The 25,197-nt window shown below is 47.9% G+C and overlaps 1 protein-coding gene across 1 annotated transcript in view; it reads left to right on the top strand.

The window, feature by feature from the left end:
• LOC146855200 (GLIPR1-like protein 1) overlaps positions 1–25,197 on the top strand; it is an 858,145-nt gene that overhangs the window by 292,564 nt on the left and 540,384 nt on the right. The window contains exon 3 of the mRNA XM_085651091.1: positions 22,758–22,852. Within this exon, the coding sequence (XP_085507217.1) occupies positions 22,758–22,852 (95 nt within the window). The remainder of the gene's footprint in view (positions 1–22,757; positions 22,853–25,197) is intronic.

The raw sequence follows: 25,197 nt of genomic DNA on the forward strand, positions 1-25,197 counted from the left end.
TGTTTTACCAGTCTATAATCTCTTGAATGGCTAAATGAAAGACAACCACACCAGGTATATATATATATATAATATATGCATTTATTTTTAAACACACCCTCCTAGTCTCTTTATGAGAATAGAGGTCAAAACACATAAGTTATATTTCAAATAAGACCGTAAAATAGCACAAATACACGTCAGGCCCTAGGGGCGAGCCAAACCATATACTAAAATAGTGGTATAAGAACCACAACTTAACTAGACACAAGGCCTAGAGCCTGTAGAATCGCTGGGACCCCAAGGAACCACCCAAGGTAGTGACGCAGGGGACCCACGGGGGCGTGTGCAGTGTGAGAACACAGCTTCTATGGGGAAAGTTGCGGATAGATTTTTAAAGATTAGGGACACTTAGAAATGAGTCAGGACCAAACCCTTTGGGACTTAGGAAGTTCCAGGGTCAACACCCACGGGAGCACCAGAGTACTTGTGTTACCTCACCCAGGGAAGCCGGGTGCATAGGTGTCAAATGGTGTCTGGTCGTGTCGTCGATATCAATGGGAGCTGGCAAAGAAGTGCTGCTGCTGGGAAGATGCGAAGTGTCCAAAGAGATCCAAGCCTGGATCGAATTCGAGAAGACCTGAAAGCAGAGGGGACAGAGTCTGGGTCACTTGCCAGTGACCAGGACAACGATAGGCGGATGCCCACCGATGTCGGGTGATTTCAGGTGAAGAAGACAGACCAGGGATCGCAAAGGGATCTCGAGAGGAAACACAAAATGGCGGCTCACGGGTCACTCGGGGTGACTAGGCTGACAATCTTCGGTGGATTCTGTGCTCGAGGTGGGGGCATCAAGTAACCCCAAGACCGACTTCAAGAGATGTCGAGAAGTCACTGCACTTGCAAAAGTGCAGGGTGACCAGGAGTTCTGGTTCCACGCTACTCACGAGGGCTGTGGGTCTCAGCTTTGCTGGGGACTTGGGTCGGCCTCTGAGATGTCTAGAAATCCTCTTCCTGGGCTGCAAATACTTCGGAGTCCGGCGGGAGCTTCAGAGATGCAGACCGGCAAAATCTTCATTGGTGCCTGCCAAGCAAGGGAGTCACTCCTTGACCCCAAGAGAGATTTCTTCAGTCCTCTAGTCTTTAGTAGAGCGTCGAAGTTCCAGGATTCAGCTTCAGAATTTCGTCTGGTGATATCTAAAGTTCTGGTTACAGAGGTTCCTTACTTATACCTAAGGAAGGGGTTGGACTTACTCTAGGGACCCACCTATGGGAGGGTTTGGAAAGAGGGGTGGCTACACCCATTTCCTTTCGTGCCAGAGCAAGAGTTGGAAGCCCCTGAACCGGTCTGAGCTGGACTATGCACAGGGACACCAAATGTGCCCCCAGTGCAGGACTTCAAAGCACTCTGCGAGTGCTCCCACCCAGCCCCAATACACATAAGCATTCTCGGAGGCGGTTCAACCTCCCTGTGACAGGAAACCTATTGTGCAGGTCTCCTCTGCCGGAGTTTCGGTCAGCAGCAGGAGGCCAGACCCGTGTCTGTGGCTGCAGCATCCATTTTGTGATGCCAGGGCTCTATTAGATTTCTACCGGGTAAACTAGTACTGCCATGTCTCTCCCTCTAGAAGGATGGGGTCATATCCTCACATCAAGAACTGGTTTGAGGGTATGATTCCAAGGTGTTTGACACCAAACACAACATGTTTCCGTGCAGCCAGTCCAAAGTTAGCATTAACCGTTTAAAATATAATGCAATTAAGAGTACATGGTCAGGCTGCACCACTGACAACCCCGTAGAAGAGATTCTGAAGGCTGCAGAGTGGCTCAGCTCATGCCTGGGCAACCTCTCACATATAACCAAGCACCCTGCCTTTAGGATTGATAAGGCCTGACATAGGGGTGACTGATTATGTGCAGTGATAGGTGAGGTATAGTGAATCTATACCTCAGTTAGGGGTGCATGCATCACTTTATCCAGGCTGCAGTAGCAGACCTGTGGTGTCATTTTGGAAGGCTTCCCAGGGGTGGAATAATACATGATTCAGCCCCTGGTAGGCCTCAGAATCCAATCTGGAGTGTACCTAAAGTACATGCAATCAATTTAGAGAGGAAGCAGCTAGGCTGGGGCCCTGAATAGCAGTGTCCCAGCCAGACTAAAGTCGAGAGTACAGCGAAACACCAGCAAAAAGTGGGGGTAAACATGTGAGGCAGATCCTACTCTCCTACAGCTACCAATAGTGGAGAGAATCAAATTCAAAGGACTGTGCATTGCCCATAAATCCTTCTGGGGAAAGGAACCCGTGATCAATCAATCTATGATCATCCCGTAACTTCCCAACAGAAGCCTCTGCTCTACAAACATGCTGCTTGCCACAGTGCCAAAGGTAAAGAGAGCAAGAAGCGGTGGACGCTCTTGCTTCCATAATGTGGCAAGGCAGTGGAACTCCCTTCCCCTTCACATACGCCAGGTATCTAACCATCTGGCATTTCGGAAATTAATCAAAACTTGGCTTTTTAAAGTCACATCAAAGTAAGAGGGCAGCCTTGGTCTGCGTCTGCGTACAGCGCTGGGGTGCCTCAGGGTAGCTGTGAGCTCTATAACTGTTTCTTTCATTTAATTTCCCTTCACATATTATATCCCTCATGACCTCTTCTATGACATTAATAATATCACTGCAACATTAAATTAATGATGAGAAAACTGTGCATGCGCAAGTTATAGTTAGTTCACTATTGCCATATTCTATTGCTTTTTAGCTTTTTATTCCAACACTTAACTATAATGTAATTTTAACAATAGTTTTTTTTTCAGTGAATTTCAGTTTTTTTGTTTTGTTGTTAACATAAGTTAAGGGCTTAGCACCTAGCTTAACTGAAACGTCACCTTCTTGGTTTTTTCATGAATAAATATATAAATAAATGGGTGAGTGTGTGTGTGTATGTGTATATGTCTATATGTCGTAGAAAGATTTTACTTTTAGATTTTTTAAAGTTGAATTTGTAGCCCTCAGATGTAAACCCCAAAATTATGGTATTTACTCTATTCAAGTGCTCCTCTAGGTCATCGTCCATTAGATAAATATCCTCCACATAGGACAATGTCTCTTCATCCAAATTTTGGACCAACTCAGTTACTCTCGCAGAAAACAACCACAGGCTGTTCTTATACCCTTGGGGGAGTTGACAAAATTGAACTCGGACCCTAGCGCTTAGAATGCTGTTAAATACCTGCTTTCAGGAGCTATATTTTGGCAAAAAATCCATTTGAGATATCAAGTGTCGTTTTATAGTTTTTCTGCACATTGTTATGTATTAATGCAGCACTGTGTGCATTTTGGACTGCAAATGTCTTAGTGCACATGTTTAGATGTCTGCAATCTAAAACTAGGCAATGTGAATTGTCAGGTTTCATGACCGGAAACAAAGGATTATTCATTTGAGAGGTGCAAGTTTTGCAAGTATTCAAGTTGAGCTAAAATCTCCCTGACCTGTTTTTGAGCTTCTTGCTTTATTGGATACTGCCCCTGTGCAGTTGGAGTTTTTTTTACGGGAATCATGTGGTGAGTTAAATCTTCATCCCATCCAACATGGTTCATGTATAACGCCAGAGCCTTGGCTACCGCCCACTCCTGCGCATATGTGTGTTTTAAGTGCCTGGGAATATGGTCTGAGAATGCCGGTATAATTGCCACTTCCCATTTAGGGCAATCCATGACGAATGCTGGCGGCTAATCTCGTTCAGCTAACAAAATGTCATAGCCAAATGTCAGGTTCTCCCAAAAGAGACCTCTCATTGTTCTACATTTGTCCCCCTCCATTTGGAGCGCTATTTTATATACTTTATGCGGGAATCTTACCCTAGTATTGGGTGTTTCCACCGTGATATTATCATTCAAGTTCGCTGTTACCAGAAATTCCATCAGGTTCTGGCTAGTTATTGTTACATCTGCCGCACTCTCTATCATCGTCAGAGCCTATTCCCCGTTCAGTAGTCGAGTCCTCAGAATTCTGGGCATGTCTGATCTTTAGACCTGCAACCGTCTTCTTTTTGAACTGTGGCTTTTGCTTTTGTTTCTCTTCTTTTTTAGAAGTGTAATCTTGAGCATGCTGCTTGTCTCTGGACTTTGTACGCTCTTCTTGTCTGTCTGACCGTCCTTCCCTCTCTGAGTTTTTCGATGAACCCTAAAAGGAACGAGAGGAACGTGTACCAGTATCCTGATACCTGTCAGGTTTCCTAATGTTATCCCTGTTCCTAAGGTTATACCTCTTTTCGGAGGGCTCCTGTGGAGGAGATCTACCTCTGGATTGAGATCTGTTTCCTTTAAAGTTTTGTTGTTTTTTATTGTCCCACTTCTTCTTAGTTGAAGCAGGTCTCTGCTTGGAAGTGTCCTTTTCAGGACTACCCCTCAGTTGTGGTTTTATAGCTTTCCGACCCAGACCCCTGCCTAATTCTGCATACCCAGTTTCAATAATCTTTGGTAGTTCGTGTTCCTGTTCTCAAGGACTGAACTCCCTTAGGTGTTGGCGGTTAGCAACTGAAGCTGCTTCCCCTTTAATATTAGCTAATATTATGGCTGATACCTGGGCACAGATACCTAGTAACTTCATCCTTAAGTTCAGAGCAGGCTCTGCTCCTTACTCGTTCTGTATTTGTCTAAAGACATCTGGTATCACTACTAATGACGGAATACCATGAGTCCTGGTATAAATGGCAGCAAAGACTGTACCCCAAGTGGCATAATCTTCTACTTGTGGTGTTATCCCCATGGGCAAGCAGATTATTAGCATTCTGTGTTTTTCATACTGGCTAGTATTCGGGAATACTGCCTCGAGCTGTGTTATTTTCTGAGCTACCCAGAATGGCATTTGTTCACATTTTGTGGGTATTTTTCCCATCACTGCGTGTAATGTATGTGGTGGTATTTTAGTTGCTGTACCCTGAGCTTGAGTTCCATTTGTTGCAACTGTTGCTGGTTGAACTGTAAGAGTCATGACGAATTGTGTCAAGTTTCTATATATTTTTATCACTTCTTTGTGTTGTGTGAGTAAGTCTCCTGGTGGCATTGTTTCAATGTCAGGATGTGGTGTGTAGGCCGCTAATATCGGCCAAATTGCCCCTTCTCTTCCGAGTGGGCTGAGTCTCACTCTTCTTCTTATGTGGGGTAGGGCGCATTTAAACCAGTATAAGTGTCCCTGGTATGTGAGCGGAACCTCACTGTCCTCAAACGGACAATATTCCGCTGGTGCATCTCCTTCTGTGTAGGAGTGAAATGTTTTTGTTCTTGTATTTGCTGCTGGGGATGTAACCCATGAATAAAATACCTCCGTTCTGTATGATTCGTGTGCCTCAATCAGACATACTACTATACCACCTCTATGTGTTAAAACCATGCTCTAGCAGTTTCAGCAATTTATATTGCAATTGCATCTTCTTCTCCGGCTGAGAGGTGTAGATCTACTCTTCCTTTATCTCTGTCCTCAGTAATTTTTGTAAAGAAGAAGTGTCCAAGGGAACTAAGATAAGATGTTTATGCACAATTTAGGAACAATGTGTCCTTCGAACTTGATTAACCAACAGCCAATAAATATGATTTGTTGCCTACTCAGCTGTGACTGAGTTTGTGCCCATCCACTCCAGACGTCTCTGGTGTTTTGTGAGTAGGGGTCTCTGAGAATAGCATGCCTGAACTACTCAGATTTTACTGTTAAATAAGTACCAAACCAACATTGGTGGCGCCATGTTTTGTAGTTCCTATATAACCTATACAGGATCTGTGCGTTCGGATAACATAAACTGTGGGATTGGTGGCAGACTGATTCCGCGAACCCCCACCGGATACCTTAGCCTGTCTGTATCAGCTAGTTCACAGTGCCAGTAGACTCTGCTCTTATCGGGGAGATAATAGATTCTGGCAACCTCAGAACATGACAACCCTGATCCCTCAGAATCGTGGAAACAATATAGTACTTTTCGCTCAGTCACTCGTGCTCACTTAGTTTGTCTCAGAGAGATACACAGAATAAACAGGCTGGGCGTTTTCAATAAGAATTTATTGAACAGTTGTTCTTCTAGTGTAGAATGGATGAGTTGCAACAACCATTAGACAGTAGCAGAGATATATGATTAGGAGCACTGCAAAAGAAAGGGATGGTAAAGTTCTACCATCTTGCAATAATCATGAATACATACAAGTATATAAAACACATGATAAAAGGTGCGTACTCCTACGATGCCTCCTTAACTAGATGTACCTAAATGTACATAGCATCTGTGTAGGTGTAATGCAAAGAATCTCTGTAGGATCTAATCACCCCATTACCTGAGAATGAGAGAATATGGGACCCCGTCCTGGTCTAGAGTTGGACACCCCGCGAGGGATGTTAGACCACTGCGAGCTGGAGCGTCTGCATGCAGGACCCTCAGCGTCTCTGGTCAGTGTGTCAGCCAGGAAGTCTCGGTCTCCTCTGTCCTTCTAAGCAAGATGTTATGTATATATACCCATAGGTCTCCCCAGGGGTCCTACTTTGCTGTGTTACTGTGTCAGCCTAAAAGATGACGTCGGGCCTGAACTTTATACAGGAGATGATAGTCCTGCTGTGCTTCCAAGAAGCCTCATGCATAATGTATGAGATTTCGAACTAGTGAAAAACCTGCTTTCTGAATGTAGTGTCATATCTAGGTAAAAGGTCAGTCCCTATGAACTGTTATGTATGTAATGTAGGGAAGGATATAGGTGAAAGGTTGCAATGTTACCTGTGCCTATATAGGGTACCTATATGGAATATAACAATATGTCTGTCAAAATGTTACCATTTTAAAATGGGAAACCTGTTAATTGACTAAGAAAATGGGTAGGCGGGCTAAACAGATGTAGAAAAGAATATTGTATTTATGTAGATGTCTCTAACTGTTTTTACCCACTTTAAAACTGCATTGTGCCTCAAATCACTAAAAACCAATACATCTCTTCATGTTTTCAGCCCTATGATTCCATGTCTGCATTAACATCTCAATGCTAATTTATTCATCCTGAACTTTAAGAAAGGCTTTAAATTGAACCGTTCCTGTTCAAACAAAATGGGCTTTCTGGGTGCTTTGCTTTTATCTTGAATCTTTAGCACTGTAGTTGTTAATTATAACTTAGTGGTAACGCCTCAGTTGAATACCAGGGAGTGAACTGAGACAGCAGCTGCTGTTGGAAGTGCATGTTTCTCTCTGCATTTCAGAATATTTTTCTGAAAAGGAAGATAAAGACACTTCAGAACTTATGGGAAATGTGTTCGCGTTTTAGCTTTCTAGAGTACTACCCATAATTATTATGACTTAAAGAAACCTCTCATTTTGTTAATTTTTAATGGACATGCTTTAGCATTTTCAGCTTTGAATCCATCAAGAGGGCTTCAGGTGTGCCAGACGTTTGTCATAAATACACAATATTAGCACTTACATTATTTATAGGAACACTCTGGGGTGCTGCAGTAGGACACTGGTGAATCAACTGAGAAGCTGCTGCTGCTGTTGAAAGTACATGTTTTTTTTAGAATGTCAGACTTTGTTCTAGCATGGCTGAGAAAGATAGTGTGAACTTATAGAAAATGTCATCTTATGTTAGCATTTAGAGTACCTTCCATAACATCTATGGGAAAATCATGAGAGGAAACCCTTTTTTCCCAAACATCATTCATCCAATCCCAGCAGAAGCTAGCAGTTTTCACGTGGTAAAATCACAGGAGAACATCCTACATCACCAAGAAATGATTCATATTATGACTAAAATCTATTATCAACTTTGTTATGCGCTAATTTTTGTCACCCTCAAAACATGGCACTTACTACAAGCATTTTTTTAAAAACCGTCTTGCATTTTCCAAAACATTAAATTCACCCCTCACCCCCCCCCGTCCAAGCATATACAAAGCAACACATGCAAATAACCAAATACAAGTTGAGTAGGTAGCCGGAGATATAGTAAGACTTACATATATCCTAGCAATATCATAACATATCGAAAGTACAGAACACTGATTTTATTCCTGTCCTTGAGATATAAACCATTCCCTCAGAGGGGCCCAAATTTGAAGACCCTTTTTCCTAGCTCGGACACCCTTGTTTGCATATACAATCCTCTCGATCTGATACACTAAGATTAGCCGAGCCAGCCAGAGACTAAATGGTGGAGGTGCCGGGTCGAGCCAGACAGTTGCCAAGCACTAGCTCAACACCGCCATAGGTAAAAATAAAAACGGAGTGGATGGGAGAGCCGAGGGAAGAGCCTCTTGCTCTTGGACTCCCAGCAAAACCACTTGGGGGGGTAACCTTGATCCGCAGGTTTAGTTGTGCCTTGAAAAACTGAGATATCTCCCTTCACAGATTTGCGAAACACAGACATTCTGCCAGCATGTGTACCAAATCTGCCCCTATTTCGTGACACCGTGGGCAGTTTGTGCCGGAAACTCTCCCCCATTTACAGTTTTTAGCCGGGGTGATCTATAGATTGAACCAGGCTTTATAGTTTTGGATCTGGATGTTGGCAGATATAAGTGTTGACCGGGCTAATTCTAAGGAAGAGTGAGCGTCCTCCTCTGTTGATTGTAGTGACTTCACCCACCGAGCAGTGTGCTTATCTGTATCATCCCCCATCCTATCATTTAATAGCTTGTATATGTCTCTTATCTTAGGTTTGTGCCTAGCTAGTACATCTACAAATTGACACCTGTTAAATCCCTCCCCACCTCCCCTTTTCTTCCCTATAAAATCCCTAATGGGCAGTTATTTAAAGAATTCGTTATTCCCTAGGGGAAATTTACTCCTCAGATTTTTGAGAGTTGTAATACTATTATCAAAAAAGAAATCCCCAAAAATAAATGGACCTAAATTTGTCCTCCAACACTTAATATACGAGTCGTGAAATATATCCAGTAAGAGAGGGTTATCAACAAGAGGAGTATAGAAACTGAAGCGACCAATTCCAAGTTTTTTCCTAACATTAGTCCATATTCTGAAAGCATATATAAGTGTCTTAAACCTAACCTTTTTAAAATAGCCAAATTCTAATTGCCGGAACAAAGAGCCACGATCTGAAGCTCCAATAGTTAATTCGAAGCACGAGGGAACCGTATTTCGACGGAACTCTTCATGAGGCGGATCAAACAGCAGAGGTGTTAATTGTTGTAGTGCCGAGGCCCAGTAGTACAACTGAAAGTTTGGAACAGCCCACCCACCCCGTTTACTGGGAAGGGAGATGAACTTTAGGGCCCTCCGAGGCCTGGCATATGCCCAGAAAAACCGCCCATTCATTCTATCCAAAGCCTTGAACCAAGAATTATCCACGTCTAGGGGTATAGCCCTAAAGAAATATATATAGAGAGAGGCGTGGCCAAGCCCGCGGCAAAGATGGCCGCCTGCTAGCGAAGCTCCGGAGATCGGCCATGCCCAGAGGAGATTTCCCCTGCATAATGTGAAAATTGCGCGCCAAGATCGGCGTATCTGACGGCGGAAGCGGCGCTGCATGAGTAGACCTAGTCGCCATTCGCTAGTTCCCAGTAGAGCCGGAGAAACATCACACCGGAGGAGGCAGGGGACCAGCCTGCGCCGCCACGCCCGGCGCCCCAGCACGCTGGCACGGGAAAGTGGCCTGCGGACGGACGGCGGCGCTGCAGGAAGTAACCAGAGGGAGACCGGGTGAGTCGCGGCCGCGCTGGTGCCGTTTCCCCCCTCTGTAACCGCCTACACCCGCTCACATCTGCCTGGCTGAAAGCCCTGCCCCGCGACCCCAGTGAAATTGTGCCAGGCGCGACTGGGGACAGGGCGCACACGCTGATTCAATCGGAGGTTTAAGCGCTGGCCAGACGCAGTTGCGGCCGAAGGGGGGGGGCGTGCGGTGGCAGCCCGGCTTAGAAGATCAGCCTGGTCGCCAGAGCGGCCTCCGTGGGATGTGGGGAGCCTTTCTTGGATGCCGTGAGCCCATGGCGGGCCCTCCGGCCCGTTGCTAAAGTGCGCTTCTTCACTGCCCATATTGCACCATTGAATGAAGACACACAGCGTTGCCCAACCAGCTAATACGCACACAGCTGGTATTTACGGCCCACCTGCCTCATCGGTGATATGCAAAGCGCCCATACAAGACGCCGCCATTTTCTATTCCTGGCTGCCACACCACGCCTTTAACTGGCAGGCCACACGTTTGTACTGGCCTACTATACTAGGTGCCTACAGTGTATAGGGCTCTGGTTGACTGTATGGTGGTACACGTCAGAACGACAGGTTATTGTCCGATCCGGCCCCTCCTCACCAGTGGCGCCATTGCTGCGGAATGGGAAGTAAGGATCCCAGGCAAAGAACCCTCCCCTTTGAAAAAGTGGCGGAGGGAGCATCATCGCACTCCTCTGACAAGGCCGACAACGTGCATACTACGGAACCACCTGACCACCAGAGGCCTCTGTCACCTCCCTGCTGCATGAGATGGAGGCTGGATTTAAGGCATTAGACTCCCGCTTTGACACTCTTGACCAGACCATCGCGTCTCTGGGTGCTAAAATACAGGTACACGATAGGCGCCTAGACACGGCAGAAGCTTGTGTTTCTGACTTAGAGGATGGAACAGCACAGTCCCTGAAGAGGCTGGAACGGGCAGAATGCCTGCTCAAAGAAGTAGCTATAAAAAATGAGGACTTGGAAGCGCGCGAACGCCGCAACAACATCCGCATCATGGGGGTTCCGGGGACGACATTCACAGGCCGGTTGGACCTCTTCATGGAGAAGCTGCTCGCAGACCTGTTTGGCAGTGAGGCCTTCACACCAGGCTTTGTGGTTTAGAGAGCCCACAGATCACTGGGCCCCAGGCCTAATCCTGGACTCCCTCCTCGACCCATCATAGCGCGACTCCTGAACTTTAGGGACCGAGATACTGCTTTGCGACTTGCAAGGGAGCGCGGTATAGTTGAATGGCAAGGGTCAAAGCTGTCTTTCTAGCCAGCTTTTACACCAATGGTTCAGGTGGCCAGACGCAAGTTCCAGGTGGTGAAGGCTACACTACGCAACCTTGGGCTCAAATATGGCATACTATACCCAGCCAGACTCAAGTGGACGTGGGCGGCAGATCCCGTATATTTGACTCTCCATCGGAAGCTCAGGACTTTTGCCATACACATAAGCTGCGGAATGCGTAGAATACGACGGAGGGAACACTCTCTTCCCCACCTCACAGCGGCTCCGATGCCAGTGCAGAGCTCTTATCGTACACCGGCGCTGGGTGTTGACTTTGATTGATTACCCATTACCAACGTTGTTCATAGGGGAAATCGTATGATTTAGTATTATTCACAGATATGTCAATTGGCTGATTTGATCCCGGACTGACACCCCCCCTGGTGTATCCACTGAGTAGGTTCATTTCCGACGAGGGGCCACTTCTTGGACCTCATTTGCTAGCCCGGTGGTCCCTATGACACCCGGGAGGGTATGTTTGCTAAGGGTTGGCCTCCTTGGGGTTGAAAGGCAGCTGGGTGGGGGGAGGAGGGCAGGGGAAGGGATTGCACCTGATGCTCCGTCCATCACCACCCCCTTTTGTACCGCTTTGTTCGCCATAAGTTGGCAGGATATGCTCAGACGTGAGTCCCTTGCTCACTTTGCCACTGGATTCAAGCAAGCCTGGCTGAAGACGGCTGAAATGCCAGAAACCGGTCCTAGGAAGCTTGTTTCCGGTCCAGGGAAGGCATGGCTTGGCAGTTCGGGCTGGACTGTTCCCATGAGGCACAGGGTCAGACTGATTTGCATATGGCCATGTCTGAACTGGGGTGGCAGAGTGGGCTAAAGAACGGTGATGGATCAAACCCAGATCTGTTGACTGGGTGTGAGTGTTTGATTGGTTCTGATGCTCCGTCCATCACCACCCCCTTTTGTACCGCTTTGTTCGCCATAAGTTGGCAGAGTATGCTCAGACGTGAGTCCCTTGCTCACTTTGCCACTGGATTCAAGCAAGCCTGGCTGAAGACGGCTGAAATGCCAGAAACCGGTCCTAGGATGCTGGTTTCCGGTCCAGGGAAGGCATGGCTTGGCAGTTCGGGCTGGACTGTTCCCATGAGGCACAGGGTCAGACTGATTTGCATATGGCCATGTCTGAACTGGGGTGGCAGAGTGGGCTAAAGAACGGTGATGGATCAAACCCAGATCTGTTGACTGGGTGTGAGTGTTTGATTGGTTCTGATGCTCCGTCCATCACCACCCCCTTTTGTACCGCTTGGCACGGGAAAGTGGCCTGCGGACGGACGGTGGCGCTGCAGGAAGTAACCAGAGGGAGACCGGGTGAGCCGCGCTGGTGCCGTTTCCCCCCTCTGTAACCGCCTACACCCGCTCACATCTGCCTGGCTGACAGCCCTGCCCCGCGACCCCAGTGAAATTGTGCCAGGCGCGACTGGGGACAGGGCGCACACGCTGATTCAATCGGAGGTTTAAGCGCTGGCCAGACGCAGTTGCGGCCGAAGGGGGGGGACGTGCGGTGGCAGCCCGGCTTAGAAGATCGGCCTGGTCGCCAGAGCGGCCTCCGTGGGATGTGGGGAGCCTTTCTTGGATGCCGTGAGCCCATGGCGGGCCCTCCGGCCCGTTGCTAAAGTGCGCTTCTTCACTGCCCATATTGCACCATTGAATGAAGACACACAGCGTTGCCCAACCAGCTAATACGCACACAGCTGGTATTTACGGCCCACCTGCCTCATCGGTGATATGCAAAGCGCCCATACAAGACGCCGCCATTTTCTATTCCTGGCTGCCACACCACGCCTTTAACTGGCAGGCCACACGTTTGTACTGGCCTACTATACTAGGTGCCTACAGTGTATAGGGCTCTGGTTGACTGTATGGTGGTACACGTCAGAACGACAGGTTATTGTCCAATCCGGCCCCTCCTCACCAGTGGAGCCATTGCTGCGGAATGGGAAGTAAGGATCCCAGGCAAAGAACCCTCCCCTTTGAAAAAGTGGCGGAGGGAGCATCATCGCACTCCTCTGACAAGGCCGACAACGTGCATACTACGGAACCACCTGACCACCAGAGGCCTCTGTCACCTCCCTGCTGCATGAGATGGAGGCTGGATTTAAGGCATTAGACTCCCGCTTTGACACTCTTGACCAGACCATCGCGTCTCTGGGTGCTAAAATACAGGTAGACGATAGGCGCCTAGACACGGCAGAAGCTTGTGTTTCTGACTTAGAGGATGGAACAGCACAGTCCCTGAAGAGGCTGGAACGGGCAGAATGCCTGCTCAAAGAAGTAGCTATCAAAAATGAGGACTTGGAAGCGCGCGAACGCCGCAACAACATCCGCATCATGGGGGTTCCGGGGACGACATTCACAGGCCGGTTGGACCTCTTCATGGAGAAGCTGCTCGCAGACCTGTTTGGCAGTGAGGCCTTCACACCAGGCTTTGTGGTTTAGAGAGCCCACAGATCACTGGGCCCCAGGCCTAATCCTGGACTCCCTCCTCGACCCATCATAGCGCGACTCCTGAACTTTAGGGACCGAGATACTGCTTTGCGACTTGCAAGGGAGCGCGGTATAGTTGAATGGCAAGGGTCAAAGCTGTCTTTCTAGCCAGCTTTTACACCAATGGTTCAGGTGGCCAGACGCAAGTTCCAGGTGGTGAAGGCTACACTACGCAACCTTGGGCTCAAATATGGCATACTATACCCAGCCAGACTCAAGTGGACGTGGGCGGCAGATCCCGTATATTTGACTCTCCATCGGAAGCTCAGGACTTTTGCCATACACATAAGCTGCGGAATGCGTAGAATACGACGGAGGGAACACTCGCTTCCCCACCTCACAGCGGCTCCGATGCCAGTGCAGAGCTCTTATCGTACACCGGCGCTGGGTGTTGACTTTGATTGATTACCCATTACCAACGTTGTTCATAGGGGAAATCGTATGATTTAGTATTATTCACAGATATGTCAATTGGCTGATTTGATCCCGGACTGACACCCCCCCTGGTGTATCCACTGAGTTGGTTCATTTCCGACGAGGGGCCACTTCTTGGACCTCATTTGCTAGCCCGGTGGTCCCTATGACACCCGGGAGGGTATGTTTGCTAAGGGTTGGCCTCCTTGGGGTTGAAAGGCAGCTGGGTGGGGGAAGGAGGGCAGGGGAAGGGATTGCACCTTATGCTTGTTGTGGTTCACACTTTAACTTATTATTGCCAGACAAGTTTCTGATGCACCACAGTTCTGACAGGAGAATTCATATACCATGCTTAGATGTCACAATTAGGTAACATACAGGGGCCCTCGGCCATCACCCTGATGTCCTGGAATGTCAGAGGCCTCAATGACACCCGTAATAAAAGACAGGTGATTCATTATCTACATCGACATAAGGTCGACAAAGTGTACTTGCAAGAGACACACCTCCCCCCCCACAGACTCGGCTCGATTTGGCGCTAGCTGGGGTGCACATAGATTCTTTGCTAATTATAGCAATTACACTAGAGGCACTGCAATATTGATCCATAGAAGAATCCCATTCACCCTAATAGATGTCCCACGAGACCCGGTGGGTAGGTATGTAATAGTAACGGGCAATCTGCATGGCCACAAAGTCACCTTGGTCAACGTGTATGCTGCAAATGTGGACGCCCCTGAGTTTTTCCGAGACCTGTACGCCCGGATTGTAAAACATGATCCTCATGCGCTACTTCTGGGAGGGGACTTAAATTTGTTAATAAACCCCACACTAGACAGCACTTCCAACTCACTAGACACTAAACCACGGGCGAGGCGGGCCCTGAGGGACCTCTGTGATCAATATACACTGATCGACATTTGGCGACACCACAATCCCACTTTCACCAAATACACCCATCATTTTGGCCCACATGGCACCTGGTCCAGGATTGACTATTGGCTGATCTCCCCCATAGTCATGGATTGGTTTGACTCCCACAATAAGCTCCCTAGCACGTATTCAGATCACTCCCCGATAACTCTACATTTAAAGCTTCCGCGACCGGAAGGATATGAGAGACAATGGCGTTTCCCAAGTAGGGCCCTCCAGGATGAAGTGCACGACGCAATAGAGGACTATTTTGAACGCAATAAAGGCTCGGTGGACACCATGGCGCTACTATGGGAGGGCTTTAAGGCTGTCATCAGAGGAGTATGCATCTCCAAGCAGGCGGAAGTACTCAGGGATCTCTGTAACACTATGATCCGTATCGAACGAGATATAACTACATTAGACTCCCAACTCTCGACTTCCCCTGACCCAGAGACATTGACGAAAAGACTCTCCCTTTTGTCTGAATATAGGGACAGGCTGACAGGGAGATACTGCACCTCGGAAAATACCACACTGCATGACGATATGGGGAGGGGGAGCGGCCTGGCAGGGTGTTGGCGCAAATGCTGACACCGCTTTACAGCAAAACTTACATTACTGAACTGCACTCTGCTACCGGTGCCACTCTTACCTCGACATCTGCTATTCGGGACGAGTTCCTGGATTATTACACTACATTGTACTCTTCCAGGGCGGAACCTGACGGCACGGCCCAGACTGCATATTTTAATGAAATTGCTCTAGTGTTCTTGGAAAAATACATCCTTGACTTTATGGCGGAACCAATCTCAGTCGCCGATGTCACGTTAGCCATAGACACTTTGCGAGGCACTACTGCCCCGGGGCTGGATGGCTTCACAGGGAACTTTTATAAGGAATTCAAGAACCTCCTGGCCCCCCAACTAATCGAGGTCTATGCGGAAGCGTTAGAGAAACATATTCTCCCTCCCACATTGCGTGAAGCCATCATAATAATTCTTCCAAAACCTGGCAAAGACCACAGACAATGCACCTCATATCGGCAGCTGTCCTTATTGAACCTGGACTATAAGATCCTAGCAAAAGTACTTGCAAACAAGCTATCACAGCTGATGGAGTATATCATTTCCCCGGTACAATCTGGCTTTGTCCCTCGACGCTCGACATCCCTGAATCTCCGCACGCTGTTTGCTGTGTTACACAGAATACAGCCTGACATTCCAGCGGCGGCAGTACTACTCGACGCAGAGAAAGCGTTTGATTCTCTGGAATGGCCTTTCCTCGTTGAGGTGATGCAGCGCATGGGAATGCCTTATGGCTTCAAAGCCACAGTCTCCCTACTTTACAGCAGCCCCTCGGCACGCCTCCATTTGAATGCCACCTTGTCCAGACCCTTTCGGCTCCATCGGGGGACCAGGCAGGGTTGCCTCTTGTCCCCGCTCTTATTCATTCTTGCAATGGACCCACTAATCAGGCATTTTCAAGAACGCCACCTACATAGAGGACTGCAGTTTAACACGGGCCCACTCCTGGCGTCGCTATACGCGGACGATATCATTCTTTACGTTTTGGAACCACATCTTAATCTGTTGCCTCTTATCCAGGAAATCATCCGTTTTGGCAGATTTTCGGGACTGGGCATAAACTGGCACAAATCCATAATATTCCCACTAACGCAAGCACAGTCCAATGGGACTGCAAATTCCCCCTAGAGTGCTGCCAAGACTCGGTGAAATATCTTAGTATGCATATTCATCTGGACACCACTCAAATCATCCGTTTAAATTATGGACAGATTTTACAAAACCTAGAGGAGCAGGTCGACAGATGGCTGAGATTGCCCTTGTCACTGGCGGGCCGGGTGGCTATATTGAAAATGGTGGTCCTTCCCAAATTTTTATATCTCTTTAACAATATTCCAATACCCCTCTCGGATGGGTTTTTTCGCACTTTGCAAACACTAATGTCCCGCCTGGTTTGGGGCGGGAAGAGACCACATGTTCGCTGGTCTACACTGAGCTTACCGTATGACAGAGGCGGGTTCAATGTCCCAGACTTTCAATTGTATTTTTGGTAGCGCAATGCCGCTATACCTTTGCTTGATTTCATACATTCCGTTTCTACGACCAGAGGCGGACCTGGTTTTACCAGATAATTTGTGCGAAGTACTACCGGGGGGTTTCCCACGAGATAGATGCGGCATCCAGACAATGTCCACAACCTCCTGGGCGTGGGGAAAACTAAGGAAACGCACAGGCGCCACGGTCCTTTACTCTTCCGCCCTGCCATTACCCAATGCCAGATGGTTCCCAGTCACAGGGGAAGGGCTAACACAGCGTACGCTGGCCGCATTAGACATTGTCAAGATAGGCGATCTCTTCCCGGGGGGCCATGTCTTATTGATAGACGAAGACGCTAGGTTCACTGACTGCAACTTCATGACACGTTTCCTTATGAGCCGAATGAGATCCACGCTGCGGGCTGCGCTCCCCACATACCCTATTGAGCCAGACTCTTTTTCCCCTCTTACTCTGGTGTTAGAGAGCCCAAATGGCACACGCCTAATTTCCAAAATGTACAAAGTCTGCGTCAAAATGCAACATGTGGATGACTCCAGACTTAGACAGGCCTGGGAAGCGGACATAGGAGGGGCCATTACGGACAAGCAATGGGCAAAATGTTGCGAGGCCACCAAGGAAATTTCGCTCAACAGCCGCCGTAAGCTGCTGCATTTTAAATTTCTCCGCCGCGCTTACTTCACATCAGCCATGGCGCATAGGATAGATGCCGCTAGGCCCCACAACTGTTTAAAATGCACTGCCCCACACGCCGACTTTCCACACCTGGTATGGTCCTGCCCCCACCTGCAGACATACTGGTTGGCGGTACATGGGATACTAGGGAAAATAATTGGCCTCCCACTTGATCCCATCCCTGAAATTGCACTTTTAGGATACACGGTTCAAATCCCCAAAAAAGTAAGGAAACTGGCATCATTGGGACTACTTCTGGCTAAAAGGGAAGTTGCCATCCACAGGGGCAGGAAAACCGCTCCTAAGTTACAAGATTGGTTAAGTAGTTTAGTGTATTGCAACACCAATGCAGAGACATATGCCAGTCTTATGCCATTGATATCACGTCCCAAAGACATATGGGGACCGCTGAGGACCTATTTAAACGCCGCTAAGCAAGCTTTCAATACACAGGCAGACAACGGCATAGTGCCGGAGGGAGTGGGCTGAGGGGGAGATTGTTAGCCCTGGAGGTTTTGTTGATACATAGCGATCTGGGGGTACACGGTTGAATAGCTTGTTCTGTGACGCACCGCTGGCTACAATGTCTAACAACTTGGAACGGGTTTGAGGGAAGGGATGGGGGAATGCCTTGGGGACAGGGTGAAGTAATATATGTGTCCACTGTACAGACTGCTATCAAATCCGCTATAGTTATGAAACTGTCAGGAACATCATACTTTGTTTGAAAAGTGATTCTTTGCAATGCTATGTGAATTATATTCTTTTTTGGGAAAATAAAGTGAGAAAAAAAAGAAAGAAATATATATATAGAGCAGTGTGTAAACCCCCCTCCATCATATATGCATTCTGCAATGACCAATCTCCCGAATGCATCCACCTTAGATCTAATGAATCTAATCTTGCCCTTACGTGCAAGTATTGCCACCCCTCCCTTGCGGGTACCTTGCAACGTTCTAGAAATAACTTGATACCCAGTAAGTTCCAATAGATGTTTCTGAGATCCTTCCATGTGGGTTTCCTGGATACAGTGTATATCTGCTTTTAGATACTATATATCAATATTACCCTCTGTCTCTTTCAGAAATTATTCAAGCCACATATATTAACTGAGGCAATTATTAAACTATTCATTCTTTAAGATAAAGTATAACTGCTTGCAGGTTTACCGACCACAAACTCAACCCCCAACCGTGCTTGGACCCCCCCTGCCCCCTCCCCCCACCTCCCCAATCCCACCCCCTCTCACCCCACCCCATTCCATGAGCAAAAGGGTCAATCCTGACCCTGGTGATGGTGAAAACCCACATGCCACCACCGCTTCCAGTGCCCTCTGCCCAAACTGCTCGGCCCCTAGTCATAACCGGAAAAAGAAGAAATAGAGAAAGAGAAAAAAGAAAAGGGAAAATGGCAAAAGGAAACATCCAACAACAACAGGGAAAGATCCCCAGCACAATGAGCCTAGAAAGGGCTTATAAGAATCAAGACATATTTTAAGAGAAAGAACAAACACCTAAGGGGAAAAGAACAGTATGATCTAGCAAGATGGCCGTCGCTTAACTCACCAGTAGCCGCTTCCTTCCCCTTGCTCTGAGCTGCCGGCGCCGATGTGGACACTCACCGTGCTTTTCGAGCGTGCCGGTGTGCAGCTCCTTCGCCACCTGGACTGGGGGCTCAGGCTGCTGGCTTCAGGCAGAAATGCCTGGAGAGCGGCGTATTTCGGCAGCATTGACCTTGTCCAGCTCTGACTGCCTCGTTCACTGTGGAGCCTTGGAATGCCCCCGAAAGCTGAAAAACCTCTGAAGGAGCAGGCGGAGCTCCTGGGGGCCACGCCTGCCCTGCCTGTCCTGCCTGCTCATGCAGCCTCGCACGACAAGAGGCTGACAGTGTGCAAGGCAGAGGAGATAGCTGCAGCTGCTGCCTCCTCTGGGAGTCCCCTCAATGGCAAAGAGGGGCTGAAAGTGTCAAAAAGGAACACTGGCTTTTCCAGAGAACGAAAAGCAACCATCAATTCCAGAGATCTCCTCGGAGAAGGGCATTAGGCTGTACCTGAGGGAGCAGGGGTAAGTCCTCCCCCCATACTCCCCGCTTCTCCTTCCTCCCTGGCTACACCAGAGGCAGGTGAACAACATAGTACTTTTTCCAGAGACAGTGGGAGCTGGTTCATTGTGCCAAGAGGGACTGGGAAAGGAAAAGGGAATCCTTTCGGATATGGGAAAAATGGCGAGGTGGGACCAGGGCTGTGACTTAGGGTCTGACACCCAGCACTGGGGCATTATGTGTTGATGGACTGAGTAAGGGTGACAAGTGCTGTCCCCCAGGGATGGGTCTGGATCTAGAGGCAGTAGGAGGATCTCCCAAAGTGGACGACATTTTTTATTCTTTGACCAATGACTCTGATCTCTCAGGCCGCAGTGAAGAAATGACGGATGATGTTTCGGCTCCCTACTCATTGGGGGATAATCAGAGTGGGGGGAAAGGAGAAACCCTCGACACAAAAACGTCTCTCCCTCTCAAAAAGACGGAGCGAAAGAGCAAGAAGGAGCGAGAAGGACTCAGGACTGGAGTTTAACACCTCCAAACAGTTGAAGTGGGACTACTCTGCCACCCGTCAGGTCTATAGCGATGCGGTGGGAGAGAGATCTGGTACACCACGAGGGACTCCACTACCTGACACGAATCCTGCTCCCCCATTGGACACAATCTTCACTATGCTGAAGCAGATGCAATCAAAGGCAAGGGTTGAACATAAGAAAGCACATCTAGCCACAAAGAAGATACAAGGCGCAGTACGAAAAGTCACCAAAATCTGCTCTGAGATGACAGAACGAGTCACCCTAGTGGAGGAGCGGCAGCAGATGCAACAGTGGCAACAATCGAGAAAAAATAAAAACTTTAAGAAACTCAGCTTGTCGATGTGATGTGGAAGATTGAGGATTTTGAGAACCGGCAGCACAGAAACAACTTGTGGTTTCTTGGCCTCGCAGAAAACTTAGAGGGAAATGACATCAGACACTTCATGATCAAGCTGCTTAAGGGTGCCTTTCCAGAGCTTGCCCAATGGGATTGGGAGGCTGAATTTCAAAGGGTCCATCGATTTCCACCAACTCATCACATCCACAAAGAAGAATTTCCTCCAAGACAGAATCCTCTCCAACGTCCACAACTCCAAGAAACTCTCCTCCATCATACAGGAATTTACCAAACCCAAATGCGAAACAACAGACGTCCCTCCCTCCCAATACCTCTGCAACAGACTCAGCTCCTTCTTTCACCACAAGATCAAGACGCTCTACGACAACTTTGACGACAAAGACATCTGCACCACCCCAACCCCTGCCCTAGCTACTCCACCCAACAGACCCTACTTACATGGGTCCCACACACAACAAAGGACACCCTAAAGACCATGAAGAGCATCCACTCCTGAGCATTTTCAGACCCCTGCCTGCCACACATCTTCCACAGGGCTACCACAGCCATTTCACCTGAGCTACAGCGAACCATCGATTGCTCCCTCGAGATCGCCATATTCCCAGACAACTGGAAACGCGCTAAAGTCAACCCCTTCCTAAAGAAGCTCTTCGCAGATACGACGGACCTCAAGAATTTCAGGCCCATCTTGCTGCTTCCTTTCACAGCCAAGGTCATCAAAAAAGCAGTCAACACCCAGCTGGCACACTTCATCAAATCCAACAACATCCTAGGCACCTCGCAGTCCAGATTCCGCAGCACCGAGACCGCCCTCCTTACCGCCACAGACGACATCTGACGCCCCTCCTCGACAAAGGCCAAACAGCAGCCTCCATCCTCCTGGACCTATCAGCAGCCTTCGGCACCATCTCCCATTGCACACTAGCCACCAGACTCCACAAAGCCGGCATCTAAGCAAAGGCCGTAGACTGGATACGTTCATTTCCCAATGGCAGAACACAGAGAATAAGACTCCCGCCCTTCCTATCCGAACCACAAGAGACCAGATGCAGAGTACCCCAAGGATCCTTCTTCAGCCCCACCCTTTTCAATGTCTACATGGCCCCCCTCGCAACCATTGTCAAAAACCATGGGCTCAACATCGTCTCCTACACTGATGATACCCAACTCATTCTCTCCCTCACCAAGGAACCTGACATCGCCAGGCACAACTTCCAAGAAGGGATGAAAGCCTGGATGAAGAACAGCTGCCTGAAACTCAACTCAGTGGAAACAGAAGTCCTCATCCTCGGCTCCACCCCCTCTGCATGGGGCGACACCTAGTGCCACCCCCCCACCCTCGGAAACCCACCCACCCGGACAGACCATGCACATAACCTAGGCATCATACTGGACTTATCGCTTACTATGAATTGCCAGATCAACGACGTCTCCTCTGCATGCTTCAACACCCTCCGCATACTACGAAAAACATTCAAACGGATGCCCTCTTACTCCAGGAAAACGGTCACTCATGCACTCATTACCAGCAGACTGGATTACGGTAATGCCTTCAATGCCAGAATCAACAAAAAACTCCTCCACAAACTCCAGACTGATCAGAACACAGCAGCCAGACTAATCCTCGATAGTCCAAGGCACACCACATCACCCAACTCCTCTGTGACCTCCACCGGCTCCCCGTCGAAAGAAGAATAACTTTCAAGCTGCTCATGCACATCTACAAGGCCCTCCACAACATAGGACCACAAAACCTCAACAACCGCATCTCCTTCCATGCCCTGAAGAGAAATCTCCGCTCTGCCGACTTCTCCCTAGCCATCGTCTCACGTTTCCACAGGAACAGAGTGGGTGGAAGGTCCTTCTCCTACCTTGCAGCCAAGACATGGAACGAGCTACCCCTCCACCTCAGGAGAAGCATTACACTGAGCCAATTCAGGAAAGACCTCAAGACCTAGCTCTTCGAATGACCCCAACAGAGCTGCACAAACCCCTCTCCCAGCGCCTTGAGACCCTAACGGGTGAGTATAGCGCTGTACAAACCCCTGATTGATTGATTGATTGACTTAGGATGTCCATTTTTTTCTTTTGCTTTATTAAGATTCATTAAATGAAACAAGCATTGACGAAACAAATAAATCTGCAAACACAACTAGACCTGTTCGATTTGCCAATGATTGCACATGGTTGTATTTTAAGCTAAATATTTCAGTAAAACAATCAAATGATGAACTATATACAGTTTGGTAATTAAAAACTAAATATGTGGTTTCTTTTAGGTTGTGTGGGCTGAGAGTTACAAGCTTGGTTGTGCTGCTAAGAAGTGTTCACCATTAGGGAATGCAGTGTTGTTTGTATGCGACTATGGACCAGCGTAAGTAGTAGCTGTTTAAGAATAAAACATACATATCAGTAGTTAACCTGACCTCCAACATTTATAACGCATATTACCAAGTGCAATTTTACTACTTTTGTGAATCAGATATTGTATGGCATGCATTGTATACTTTAACAGTCTCAGTAGCAGACATAATAGGGCCATTGTAGACTGCACTTTTTATTTCATCATTACTGAAGTTTTATTCAACAGCTTTTAAACATTAATGCATTATTTACATTTTTGAATATAGAAGATACTTTTTGAAAATCAATTACACACTGTTCTTATGTATGCATCTGTTAAAGACTTATTAAGTACTCATTCAGTTGCAGTTTCGTCGTCCTTGTTTCAGAGTACAGCAAAGCTAAATGCTACCATTTATAATAAGTAACCTGACCTTAGAACAAATTATTTAGGTTGATTTATTCCTGGAATCTGGGTCTCAAAAGACTGCTCCTTCCTCATGTGATAACATGGTGCCACCTGGTACAAAATGTGCTGTTTTTACCGTTCCCCACAAGAAAAGAGGAGGAATAGCAACTGAGTTTTGTGAGTACCTCATTTTTCAAAAGCAAGTGAATGGGCAGTGTTCAATGAAAGAAATTATTGTGTTGGCTTTAAGTACCCCAAAGAGAGCCCCTTTGAGCTGCTCACTATCTTAGTGTTCTGTTATCTGATAGAAACTTCTAGCGCAGATTATTTTACCTTATACTTATCCCAAGGTGTCAGACTTTATCTGGATTTTTTTTGTGAGCAGTACCCCTGCATACTTGTAGGTGGCATTGATCAGCTCCACATAGGATCGTTGACACTAGAAATGACATTCACTGTGCCTATACAGATGCCACCCACATGCGCTGACGTCCGTTCTTTTCTTTCCGCGCCAGTCGGCTCAGATACCGGAAGAGATACCTCTTAATCATTATATGACTAGATTTTTTCAGTATTGTGTTCTCTTCTTTGAGGATATCCTCCTGGTGTGCAGGAATATGTCATCTAAGAAGGCTGGCTTTAAGCCATGAGGTGCCTGTTACCGGCAGACGTGACAGACCGGCACCTTGTTTGCCTTTGGTGCCTCGGGCTGTGACCCGATAACCTGTCCCGACTGCCGCGCCATGCACCCAATGACCTTGATGGGAGTGATGCCTCCAGCTTTTTGTGGCTCGATGTGCGACGCCACAACAATTTAGGTCCTGATAGAGAGCAAGATCCTGGAAGAAGTTGCGGAGCCCGAGATCGTCATCGCATTCCAAGTCGTCAAGCCACTCGGGTCTGTCCAGACATAAACAAAAGTTGAAGCGTGCTTTAACTTCTCCTTGTTTATCAGCCAACAAGGCGAAGGAGTGTTGCCTCTTAAGGCCTTGTTCTGCAGTTGAGCCAGCGTTTGTGTCGGCATTGTGCCTCCCCGAGTTTCCTGGAACCGGACCGACCATCGACAAGCTTTGAGAATTTGTTGGACAATGCAACTCATATTTGGGCAGCTCGTTCAAACTGGTGTCTCTTTGGGCCTGGCGAGTTCAGAAGGGGCCCTTTCTGGATCCATGCCAATGGCTCCGGTCCGGCAACCCGTCAGGCCCCAAAGATCCACTGATGGATATGGACTGGCACCAGTTGTACCACCTAGACCTTCTCCTCGTCCCCTTAAGCGGCGGCACCATCCTCGACTCCAACATAGAGTCGACGGCGTCAGCCAACTCAGGAGCCATCTGGCTTCATGCCGTCCAGCCCAGAGCCTGAGCTTTATTCCTACGGTCTGGGACTCGAAGAGGAATGGTAGGGATCGGTGGACCCTGAAAAATGCCAGCCTTCTGAAGATCCCATTGGGGGTGTGAGAATCTGGGTGAAGCCAGTGGACTGGGCACCTGTCCAAATACTGGTATATCTTCTGCTCCTACCATAGCTACAGAGGAGGGAGCTTCATTAGCAATGATGGTGTGGAGGACTGCTGACGTCCTCAACCTCAGTTTGCCGTTGGTGGCTGGAGGAAACCCATCCCTCTACTTAGCACACCACAATGCAGTACACTGTGTAGAGAGGTTGAGTAGACCCTTATCGGTTTACATCGGCAAAAGTAGATAATACTAATATTTTGTAGTAGTGTGGGCGAGCAGTTAGGCTTATCAGAGGGTAGTGCTAAGCATTTGTGGTACTCACTAAGGCAATAAATGATACCCACACCAATAGAGACCAAGACCCACATGCATCAAAGCAAAAACTGGTCGCAAACGGGCAGATTCTGAGAATCTGCCCCTTTGCTACCTGTATTTTTGCATTTGGGATGCATCATCCCAAATGCAAAAAGCGCAATTTAAGTAATCTCTAAGGCCCACATGCATCAA

The sequence above is a fragment of the Triturus cristatus genome, chromosome 4_1 (genome assembly GCF_964204655.1).
Source record: "Triturus cristatus chromosome 4_1, aTriCri1.1, whole genome shotgun sequence".
NCBI lineage: Eukaryota > Metazoa > Chordata > Amphibia > Caudata > Salamandridae > Triturus > Triturus cristatus.